The sequence below is a fragment of the Nymphalis io genome, chromosome 21, assembly GCF_905147045.1.
Source record: "Nymphalis io chromosome 21, ilAglIoxx1.1, whole genome shotgun sequence".
Classification (NCBI taxonomy): domain Eukaryota; kingdom Metazoa; phylum Arthropoda; class Insecta; order Lepidoptera; family Nymphalidae; genus Nymphalis; species Nymphalis io.
The window spans coordinates 8,227,673-8,240,250 of NC_065908.1; the positions used below are offsets into that span (position 1 = coordinate 8,227,673).

The 12,578-nt window shown below is 44.9% G+C and overlaps 1 protein-coding gene across 1 annotated transcript; it reads right to left on the reverse strand.

Annotated features, from left to right (window-relative positions):
- Positions 1 to 9,305: 9,305 nt before the first annotated feature.
- On the reverse strand, positions 9,306 to 10,184 carry LOC126776682 (uncharacterized). Its single transcript, XM_050499305.1, has one exon. It carries the CDS (start codon positions 10,182 to 10,184, stop codon positions 9,306 to 9,308), a length of 879 nt encoding a protein of 292 aa, XP_050355262.1.
- Positions 10,185 to 12,578: the final 2,394 nt, after the last annotated feature.

The following is a 12,578-nucleotide window of genomic DNA, read 5'->3' on the forward strand; positions in this document are numbered from 1 at the left end:
AAAAACAATCTTCAAGCATTTTTAAATTACAGATCCAAAACTGTACAACTTTTCGATTTTTAATTTTGATTCTTTAAGTTACTCGCAATTTTTTTGTAAAAATCACTATGGCTCTTATCGTGCGGATCATTTTAAAAACATCTGCGTTTCCTTAGCTATCCATCGGTACATAAAAAGTACAGTAACAATCATAAACTCAGGAGAAAATTAGATAACAAAGAGACCAGGTAGGAAATTCTAAGAAATGCTATTGTTAAGAAATTAAATCTGGATCAAAGACAAAAGGACCTCAATGCAAAGTAGTTAAAGATTATTTTTAATAGGGGTAATAGGTAAAAAAGGAGAGATAAACCAGAGCTGTCATTGCAATTTTGAATTTAAATCAAAAACAAAATACTTAATATTTTTAGTTACTCCATACTTTCGAAATTACACTGTTTATTATTCATAATTCGTGTTCAAAATGAGATCCCCTATTTCGTATACAAATACGCATTCTTTTTCTTAATTCATTTTTTACTACAACACTACTCAAGCTATGTCGAATAGAATTTGCAGCATTCATTATTCTTGTTTTGAGTTCTTCAATTGTTTGTACTGGTGAAACATCATAAACCAGGCTTTTCATATGCCCCCAGACATAATAGTCCATCGGAGTCAAATCTGGACTTCTCGCTGGCCATGGGATTGGTCCTCCTCTGCCAATCCATCTATTACGATAATTGCTGTCTAGTCACTGTCTTACGGACATTCGAAAGTGTGCGGGGCAACCATCATGCTGGAATATCATTCTCTGCCTAAGTTTCAGCGAAACATTTTCGAGTAACTCATGCAGGAGTTCTCTAAGCAAGCTTTCATAACTTTCACCATTTAAGTTATCAGGTAGGAAATGTGGCCCAATAAGATTATCATTGATAATCCCCATCCAGACTACCGATCCAGTTTACCGAGAAACGTCTTTGGGAACCGCTTAATCGCTTTTTGTGAGGGTTTCCCTGTTCTTTTTGAGACCAATATCGAATATTGTGGTAGTTTTTATTGTTGTATTTTTCTGTCAATCCAGCGAGCAGCAGACATCCTATCTACTCATCGCTTATCTGATATCTCATTCCACTCAATTTCTGTCCTATTTCTATGATTTGTGTTACATACGACGCCATTAAGTCACTGCTTTCTAGACGAATCGAAGGTAGAGTTCGCAGCAAACTTATTTTTCTGGTAAACCCTGAATCGTCAAAAAAACTCTTCAGTTTAACCCACAGAGACTTAGACGTAGAAACATCTTGAATATACGAATAGTGTACGAACGAACGAATAGTGTAGAATCGATAGTCATGATGAGTTTAGCCTTTGTTTTTTCGTCATCAGCGGGGTTGATCACTTTTCCTGCAACCGGCTTGATGTAGTGCTGCAATTCCCTCAAGCACCAGAAAATTTTCCGCGGCGAAAGTCCACTCGAAGCTATCGAACACCCTAATTCTGTCAAAACTACTATTCCCTATTCTAATCACTACTTTTACTAGCTATAATTTGGGACTGGTCCCCATAACCCATTATAATTTAGCAAAAGAACATTGGATTTGTAAGTACGAGGCTTAATAATAATAATTAATCATTATTCACATAAAAAGTTACAAATTATAATGAAGTCTCTTATTTCTGAGCTAGGCTCAAAGACCTGTATTACAGAAATCAGTGTCCTCTCTCATATTTTAGTGACATATCGTTATATGTAAATAAAAAATAAATGATCAATAATTATTTCTTACTGTATACTAGATTGGAGTGTGTAGGTATGGTTGTGTTTTCATGTTTGTATGTGTGTGTGTGTGTGTATATGTGTTTATGTAAGTTTGGTTGACGATAACTCAAAGACTAATGATCTAATTACAATAAAACCCGGTATTTATACTAATAATGAGTAGCTCAATTAGCACCTAATTCAGCGACATCCCCACTTATTACCTACCTAACCATTCCGCGAACGTCCCCTCGTAAAACAACGTGATAGTTAGTGAGCAAAGACATAACTAGTTTTATTTCAAAAACGATGAATGCTTTAACCGAATGATACACAGATAAAAAAATAAGAAAAATACAATAACTGAAACAGTTAATATATATCGCTTAATAATACAAACTTGAATCACCCTAGGGAAAATTTCTTTAGGGAAACGCTTCGGTCTACGACGCTTGCGCTTTGCGCTGTGTTGTGGTTTTAGGTCATGATTTTCTTTCCACGGGATATACCGGTATTTCCTTTGATATACCGGTGAGAGCGATTGAGTAATGCCAAACGAGTGACACACTTGTTGCATTACTTCGCTAATAAATTGGACGCCATTGTCACTCAGCATTCGCCTGAGCACTCCGTATTTGTAACCCTATAAATTTTTAATTTTCAATATTTTATTTTTTATTAAAATATTGTATTTATTTTACCTAATGTAATCGGTTTACAAAGACACATTGTATTCGTTTAGTTGAGGCATATTATTTGTTATTTGAGTAGTATTTAGACTATTCTTCGTTTAATTCCAGTCTTTGTATCAAAACCGTGCCACGTGCAATACAAGTCATATATTGCCTTATTTCTACATATTAAGGGCGCTTTCAATTTAGACGATTGGTGCCGAACTGCTGCAGTCCGGGTATCGTACTGCGCACGGGCGGTTATGACTTTTCATACAAAATATCTCGACGCAAAGTCGTGCGACAGCAGTGCGGCGCACGTCCGTTGGCGGAACGGCAACAACCTGTCTCAGTCGTTGTTCGCTAGTTCTGTGAACGCATCGTGTTTCTTAGACGTTTTCGTGCATACCTACCTAATTATGGATGATTTAAATACAGAAGATTTCATAAATAAAATAGAGTTGCAGCCCGCCGTTTGGGATTCTAAATGTGACAACTATTCAAATCGCTTGGAGAAAAAAAGGCTTGGGATGTTTTATGTGAAATTTTTTTTACCGATTTTAAAACTAAAAAAGCAGCTGAAAAGAATACTGCAGGTACAACAATAAACAGTTTATTATATTATAATGTAATCAATTAGTATTATTTATATTTTACTGTTTTGCCACGATACTTGTCCTCTTGGGCTAACAAAATAGTCCGTAAATATATCGCGGACTGTTGTGGCTGACAAATTCTGATAACTTTGTGGCTGAACTGGCCTAACTCGAATTGGTTGACCATGCATAGTGGTATTTTCGCGTTGAACAAAGTTATGTAAAACAAAAATAGCCTTAGCAATATCTGTTGCAAACGATATTTCCACATTTAATGGCCGATGTAATATTCGCCATTTATTTGTCATAATACCAAATGTACACTCAATGTACCGGCGTGCACGTGACAGGCGGTAGTTAAAAATTTTTTTTTCCCCTCCAAAAAGTTTCCACTAAATGGCCGTTGTATGAAATTGCTGACGGCAAATGCTTCGTCACTACCCACTAAAACCTCCCCGGATTTTCGCCTCTCCGCAAGGCGGCGGGGTCACGGGAACGTTATGACTTACAACCGCAACCCCGCCAGCGGTCGTCGCCATAAGGCGACCCATCTCGAGAGCGCGCCATCGAGAGATGGTAAAAAGCCTCCCTCCTCTCTCTGCCTCCGTCCTGTTACGTGACGGACTCCCCCGAGTACGCCACTGGAGGCTGGGCGTCAGGGCTCGACGCTCCGCGGCGGATCAGTGAACTGGCTCCGCCGCCAACCACGCCTTAACTCTGCGGCAGCGTCCGGCCTGCAAAGGCACGTCGCCGTCGATGAGGTCTCCTTCTTCGTTGCGGGAGCGAGTCCACGTCGTCCTCCCGTTCCCGCTCTGCTTCCTCCTATTGCGAGATGACGCATCCGCCGAACCGGGACACTGCCGCCCAGATCTCTTCGCTTCCGGCCATCTTCTCGACGACGGCTGGAAGCGACAGGTCTCCACCTACGGCCGTGGATAGGACAGCGCGAGGCTCCGCCCAAGCCGGGCACTCTACGCGCGTGTGTTCCGCCGTATCCACGGCTCCTCCGCCACAATGGTGGCACTCCACCGTCGGCTCCCTACCGACCACCTCATACAGGTACCGGCCAAAACAACCGTGGCCGGTCAAAAGCTGTGTGAGGTGATACGTGGGTTGGCCGTGCTTGCGCTCGACCCACTTCCTCAGCACCGGCCGAATGGCCGCAACGAGGTCCCGGCTAGCACCCGGGACACCCAGTCTCTCCGACCAGTCTGGTCGTCGGTCCGGAACCGTACCGCCGTCAAGCCGACCTCCCTGAGGCTGATCCGGCTCTTGGCCAGGGCTACAGCCTTTTCGTAGCTCCACCCCTTTTCCTCAGCACCGGGCTTCAGCGTCAGCGTAACCTTTCTCGTTCGGTGCGAAGGGGGCGGAGTTTCCTCGTAACTGGGACCTTCTTGGTGGCCCGGAAGAAGTCGGCTTCGCCGCCGCTGGCTTGGCGCTCGGCTTCTCGGCCTTCTTTGGCCTATTCTTCGCGACCACAGCGCTCCACGTGGTCGGAGTGGCGGCCGGCTCCGCGGACGACTGAGGAGGCACCCTCCTCGCTGCCGCCTCTTGGGCAGCCATACTTCTCTTAGGCCGCTTCGGCCTGACAGCAGCAGGCTGGGCGGCGCTGGCCTCGACGCCCTCAGTAGCGTGGGAGGCAGCTGGAGCCTCCTTTCCCGCCGCGGCTACGGCCGCTGCCTGCGCTACCCTACGGTCAGCGGCGAGTGGAGGCCGAAGCCGACGCTCTGGAAGAAGGCGGCCCTCGAGGCCCTCGAGGCGAGCGTTCAGCATCGTGCTGAACTGCTCGCGGTTCGCGCGCAGCGCCTCCTCCATGAGGTTCGAGAGGTTCGCCTCCGTCGCCGCCACTGGCCCCTGGCGCATTTCGGCGACTTCCCGGCGACTTCCTGGCTGAGTTGGCGGAGAGTCGCGTGTTAGCCGCCTCGAGTCGCGCCACCTCTTCCGTCACCGTGAGGGCCCTTAGATCCGCCACCGCACCTTTAATGGTGTCGGCGGCGGTCTTCAGGGCCCGAACGAACGTGCCCTTCAGGTTGCCCGACCTGTCGGCAACCAGCAGGACGACGTCGAGCGCCTCCTGCACTGCAGCGTCCAGCGCGGCAGCCTCCCGTGGCCACCTTGGCCGCCGCACTGTACGCGGCCAGTGCGTCCTCCGCCTCGTACCGCCGCTCCTTAGCCTTAGCGGCTTTCAGCTCCTCGCGGGAGCGCCCGAGGCCGACGTATTCGCCCGTCGTGGGTGGTCGACCACGCCCCCTTTTGGGGGAGGGCTTCAGCCATTTGCTGATGCCCGAATCCGAGCAGCCGCCTTCACTCATCGCCGCGTCGCTCTCGGAGCCCGAGCAGCTCTCCGGCCCAGGACGGGGCCGCTTCTCACTCTTCCGCCGACGACAGGCGGAGTCTCTTGAAGAGACCGTCACCATGCTGGTGGCCGACGAGTCTGACTCTGAGAGTCGTTCCAATCGGACCACCAGTTGTTTCGACATGCCAGAGTCTTTGGTTTCGGCGCGCGCCATCAGAGCGCCCGCCTCAACCGCCATGTTAACCTTTACCAGATGATCGCCGAGTTCGTAGTTTTTAGATGTTTTTATAAGTTTTTTCCATTTGTAATCCCACGAGTATGGGGGAAATAAAAAGTCCACCAAAGCAGAGCCCCCTGTACCTTGGTAACCCTATATACACCGTGAGGTCTGGTGGTATCACGGGATCTACAAACTAATGTTTTTTATTGAGGTTGTCTCCTCTTGGCCCAGCCGGTTAAGGCAAGGCCCTCGGTCCCACCACCGGGAAACGAGTTTGAGAGGCGGTGACCTTTTAGTCTGTCCACCCAGCATCGATACCGACACTGCGCGATCCCGCCTCTCCCACCTCCTTTCTCCGGCAGCCCAAAAAGACCCCGAAGACCAACTCTGACTCAACTGACTCCACCGTTGGGAGTTCCTCCAATAAAATAAAACTAAGGAAAGAAAATACAAGAAGAAAGAAAATCAACAAAATGAAAACATAAGAAAACAAAACGAAACAAAACAAAACGGAAGAAGAACAAAACAAAACAAAGAAAGAAAGCGGACAGCTTCCTTCCACCTTCAATTTGCCACAAAGCCGCTCGCACAGTCCACTCTGCAAAACAGAGAAGTACCAGGAACGGCCCGTAGCATTACCGTCGCGTCAGTCTCAGCTGCGGTCGACAGGCACTCCGAGAAAACATCGGCTTACTTGTCGACCCCGTTGCCCAGGGTGCAACACGTGGAGGTGACTGACATGCACCCCTTATTCTTTGTACCTGTGTCTAGGGCATTCTTAGGACCTTCTTAGTGTTTATGCAAGATAGGTAACAAGTTGTGTTGTTCACAGGGAGTGTTTATTTTTTTTTAATTTTATATGTACTTTGCTTATTACATGACAAAGTTATATAATATTGTTCGGTGGACTCAACCGAGGAATTGTTGCTGATTTGGAGCTATTGGAGGCTCCGCTGTTTTATGGAGGAGAGGCTGCTTATCCAGCAGCCTGCTGTAGCTGCTAGTGCTTTTTGCTGCTTCGTACTGCTTTCATTTATTTGCTCACTCATTGTGACACTGCGTTCAGGGTTTGCATTGATTGACGTCTTGACAATTTTTGAGTTCAAATTCCCAGTTAATTGAATTGATAAGTTTGTTGATTTCTTCATAGTCAGCTTTAAAGAAATTAAGTAGGCTTTAGTCTGGAGAAAACGGGTAGCTTTAAAGGATACACAAAATTCTAACGAGGGATGTAAGGATAACCTCTAATATCAATGGCGATAAGCACCGAATGGGTTTAATTATTGTCATATTACTTAGTATTAAGTCTAGAATTTTGCCTTTACTATTTATTATATTATTATGCTGGTTGAGGTCATTAAGGGAGATAAAATCGCACAAAGCTGAACTTGATTCAGCGGGAGCATATGCATCCATGGACCAAGTAATGTTAGTTAGGTTGAAGTCACCTATTATGAGGGGGGGATTGCTTGACTCCATGGCCTGTTGGGCTTTTGTGGAAAACAGCTCAAAGATATCAGTTTTAAGTGGTGGTGGTAGATAAACGGCGCAATTATTTAATCTTTCAACAGCACTATTTGTGTTTTTTACCTCGATGTTGATCCACAGGTCTTCACAAGAACTTTCATATTGTGGCAAACTTTGGCACTTTTAAGTGTTTTGAAACCGCGATAAGGACACCGCTACCTCTTTTTCGTGTATTATAGTAACTAGTTTCGCGGTCACGTCGAAATACGTCGTACCTGTTCTCGAAAAGTTCAGAGTCATAAACATCACTGCTGACCCAAGTTTCTGAGAGCACAACAACATCGTAGTTAAATGCACATATATTATGAAGGAAATTATGAGTTTTCGTTCGCAGACCACGCACGTTTTGGTAATAGAATTTAAGGTTAAGCATTTGAACGAGATTAAGTTAATTGTAACGTGCTATTATATGAGGTATTATAAACTAATAACAAGTGGGAGCCAAATTACAAATTTAGGTAATTGATTTTAACATTTCTATGGCCCCCGCCCAGACGACCCCTCAGTCCTGGAGGTACTCCTACAACTGTCTCATCAGATAATTCGGCATCTCACCGCCTCGTATCCCCCTTTCGCCGCGGGGGAGGGACGGCGTTCCCTCGCAGGTGTTCCATCGGCGCCCCTCAATGTTCGACAGCCGGGTTTTAAAAGACTCGACTGCTGAGGCAATAGTGGCTTTGAGCCCCTCCAGGGCCTGCGAGTTGAACGCTATGTTGGCCGACGTCTCGCTGACCGCCGTCACCGCAGTTAGCCTTTCCGCGAACTCACGGTGGTGAACCTTTACTTTCTCCTTGAGGCTGTCGACCTCCCTGCGAAGGCGGCCGTTATCTGCGCGGAGCCGACGCATTTCGTCAGCCTCCGTCTGGGCCTGTTGACTCCTTCAACTTTTTGACGTAGCCTCCCTTCAGGTTCGACGATTTCGTCGCGACCTCGAGTATTGCTGCTGCACTATGGCCAGCCAACGCGCGCAGCTCCTCTGGACCCATCGAGGACGGTCTCCAGTCTCGGTCCTTGTGCTGAAGGCCCTGCTGCGGAGTGCCATTTCGAAGGCGACTTCCCTCTCCTCAGCCTCTTTTTCTTTTAGCTGGGCCTTCGCTTTTGCGAGCCCGTTCGTCATTTTATGCCGCGGTGATCGGAAATGGGTCTCGCCGTTGTTTCTTTCTCTGAGTCGGAGTCGCCGGAGGCCACAGATGGCCTCACAGACGCATCCGACGCCGTTTCCATATCCGTGTCGGTCATATGGCTAACTTGAAATGACGCTAACCGCCGAGGCAGTACCTCGGGTTAGGATGACTCTAAGGCATCATTTCTGATCCAATGAATTAAAATAAAATTAGAACCAACATCAGCTGGATTATCTTGAGTTTGGACGTGATGCCACTGACTGCAGGATACATTGCTTGTAATCTCAACAACTCTGTTTGCCACAAACACCTTCCAGTTGTTTGGATCTCCAAATAACCACGACAGGACAATGGTAGAATCTGTCCAAGCATAAATTTGAGTTGCAGGTATTCTCATTGCTTGACCAACTTGCTTAAGCAATCTTGAGAGTATCAACGCGCCGCAGAGCTCCAAACGAGGTAAGGATATTGTTTTCAACGGAGCCACTCTTGTTCTTGCTGCGATAAGTGTTGTTTTGTTCGTATCGTCTGGGTAAGTCACTCTGCAATATACTACAGCGCTATATGCTTGGATGGATGCATCGCTGAATCCATGGAGTAGTATTGACTCTCTGTTGGCGCACGTCGTACCTACCCATCTTTCTATGTAGATACCATTCACATGTTCAAGGTCAGATCGCAATGTGATCCACTTGCTGACTATTTTAGAATCCAATGCATCGTCCCAGGTTATCTTTTCAAGCCATAGTTCTTGCATTAATATTTTTGTCAGAACGATGCTAGGCGCAATCCAGCCGAGTGGGTCAAACAACTTTTGGATGTCAGACAGAATGCTTCGCTTCGAGATCACTTCATTGATTGAAGGTAAGTTTAAATTCTACTCGAATCTGTCTTTTCCTAAATTCCATTGTACGCCAAGTGCCTTTATTGTTCCATCAATCTTCAATTCCAGATTAGCATTAGACGATCTATCGCTAGGATCAACTGTTTCCAAGAATTCTCGGCTGTTGGATGACCATTTCTTTAGTTCGAATCCACCCAAATGAAGAAGCGCTCTAAGATCTTGACTATTCTTTATTGCTTGTTGCAGACTGTCACTTCCAGACATTGCGTCATCTACGTAAAAATCTTCACGCAATATCTTCTTCTGGATACCGGTCGCCCTCATCTTCTGCCAATTTCATAAGGGTTCTTACGGCGAGATAGGGAGCAGAAGCTGTCCCAAATGTAACAGTCAACAATCTGTAGTCTTTGACTTCTTCAGATTGGTCGTTTCTCCAAAAAATTCTTTGATAATCTGTGTCTTCTCGGTCAACCCATATCATACGGTACATTTTCTGGATATCAGCAACAAAGCAAACGGCGTGAGTTCTCCACCTCATTATCAGGTTTCTCAGATCGTCTTGCAGTACAGGACCCGTCAACAGTTCGTCATTGAGAGAGACACCGTTGGAGCCCTTACACGAGGCGTCAAATACGACACGAGTCTTCGTGGTTTCTTTATCATTACGGATCACGGCGTGGTGAGGTAAGTAGACTGATTTATTATTTATTTCTTCTGTAGGTATTTCTTCGATATGTTTTAGATATATGTAGTCTTCAATTATCTTCTTGTATTCTTGCTTTAATTCTTTATTTTGATTGAACCTTCTTTCTAATTGCATATGTCTCTTCATTGCTATTTCTCTCGTATTTCCTTCTGTTGAATTAGGTTCTTCAATGTTGAATGGTAATTTGACAACATATCTTCCACATTCATCTCGCTTCTGTGTCTTAGTGTATATATCTTCACATAACTGTTCCCTTTGTATTAGGTTTCTTTGCGTATCTTCATCAACTTTCCATATTGTTTTCAGTAAATCTTCTACATCAACTTCTTGTGTCATGACCGTTAAGGATTGCTCATACTTCCTGACCTTGATGTCAATTCCACCCATAAGGATCCATCCCAGGTATGTATCTTGTGCGCATGGTGTACCTGGTGGACCTTTGATCAATCCCTTCTTCATAATGTTTATATACTCATTGACACCCAACAGCAGATCGATGTTACAGGAGGCGGAAAATGTTTCGTCTGCCAGTTGAATGCCAGCAAGGTGCGGCCAATCTCTTCTTATTATTGTGCCTGAATGTATATTAGAGGTCAAGGGCTTCGTCATCACGTAGGCTTTAATAGGTAAAATGAAATTGTTCCATCGTGATAATACATTTACATTTACTTCATGCCTGACTCTAACCTTCGTAGACTCAAGTCCAGACACGATAAGATCTACTGCTGTCTTTTTTAGTTTCAGGATCTTAGTTGCCTTCTCACTTATACAACATGCTTGAGATCCTGAGTCTATCAGCGCCTTCAATGCAATAGTGTGTCCACGTTCATTCTTTAAAATTACTATTGCAGTGGCTAATAGTGAAATTGTCTGTTTCCGCCCTGCGTGATAGTGTTACGCAACCATTGTTTGAACTTCCCCTTCTTCTACATTTGCTTGATTGGATGACATCGGTTGATTAGCTAAAACATGAGAAGCCGATGCCTCCCCGTAGTTAGGTAAGTGTAGAAGAGTGTGGTGACGTCTCTTACATACACGGCATGATGTTGGCAAACGGCACCTAAACACCGAATGTCCAACTTCGAGGCAGTTGAAACACAGCTTGTTTGTTTTGACATGTTCTCTGCGTTCATTTGGTGACATCTTAGTGAAGACGTTACAATGGCATAACGTGTGCGCATCTGTACATAAAGCACAACTTCTTTGCTTTGGTCTTTCCGTAGTTGTAATGTGAAGGACTCATTCCTTGGCAAGCTTCGTAGTAGTGGGGGGTTTGACTAATTCCAATGTTCTGAATTTGGCCTCCAAAAACTTACGCAGATCCCTCCAAGTCGACTAGTCCTGGGAATTCTCTGAGTAGGAATTTTGTTCCCACTCCTTCTGGGATTCTGGGTCCAACTTCTGTGCAACCAGAAATATGATTACTGGATCCCATGAATCCGTCGACACTTCCAGATTTTTTAGACTCTGTAATACTTCGTTGGTGGTTTCGAGTAGAGATTTCAGTTGGGTTGCGGCTTGGCTGGTACATTTCTTCTGGGCAAAAAGTCGCTTCAACAATGCGTTCACTATTAGACGTTTGTTCCCATATCGATGGTTCAGCGTTTCCCATGCTTGAATGTAGTTAGCGCTTGTCGCTGGAATGTGCTTCAATAAAGTCGCTGCTTCACCTGCCACACTGGTTTTTAAGTAATGGAGTTTTTCGACGTCACTTAGTGTCGTGCAATTGTGGACGAGTGATGAAAACAAATCTTTAAAACTAGGCCAGAGTTCGTACTCGCCCGAAAACAAAGGTAAATGTATAGCCGGGAGGTGAACTTTCTTATTTTGCAGGTCTTCTGGCGGCGATTGTTTACTTTTGGCAGACTCGACTGCCTTGACTCGACTCGACTCGACTCGACTGACTTGAAAGACATGTTGGCACATGTCTTTCAAGTCTCCCAACATACAAAAATACAAATCTTCTTGTACAAAAAATTCCTCATTCTCGAAATATGGCAGCAATCCACGCTCCTCACGAGTGGTACAGGTCAATAATTTTTTATGGGCTTCTTTGAAGACCATCCAGTATTCTTCAATTGTTTTAATTCTGGTTTGTAAGCAGCCCACTTTACCCAGTCATTGTTTGGGGCATTTTGATAAATTGAACTGGGTTTTCTTCAATAGTAGGATTGTATTTTCCAGTATACTGATTGCTTGTCTCGGTTGTCGGTTTCCGTGGCCATATTTCACACGTAACAGTCGAAATCCTTACACTAAAACTTATAAATATTGATGCGTCGGTGCAAATATACCTAAATGTCTTTATAATTGCAATAAACTTCAACCCTGCGCTCGCTTATCGCTCAGGAATGCAGTTCTTTTGTTCTTTCGGTAGCCGGTCATCGATGCAATGTTGAACTTCCGTGCGGCTCGAAGTCGACCATATGGTGAGGTCGTAAGGTTCAGTTTAGCTTGTGCCGGCGAATCAATTAGAGAAACACGTCTTTCCTTCGTAAATGTATATTGGCAACTAACTTAATCGTAAAATAGAATCACCACTTTTCATTATCGTCAGGTGTACTCTCGTTATTGGTTTCAATAGAAAATTATAATTATAATTTATAATTTATAATTTTGTAAATAAGTCTCATAGTCATATGGGTATTCCGTGTATTCGTCACTGTTATAATAAGGTTCAAAGTCCGTGTAATAATCGTACGAGTTGTAATCATCTTCGCAGTTATTAAAGTTTGATTTAAAATAATCTCTTGGCGGAGGGTTACCGTATTTTTGCAAATTATGTCCTGTAAGTGTATGTTGGTGGCAGTGGTCGACGCACGAAGTAACTCACGCCGCTCCTAGGTCTAGGAA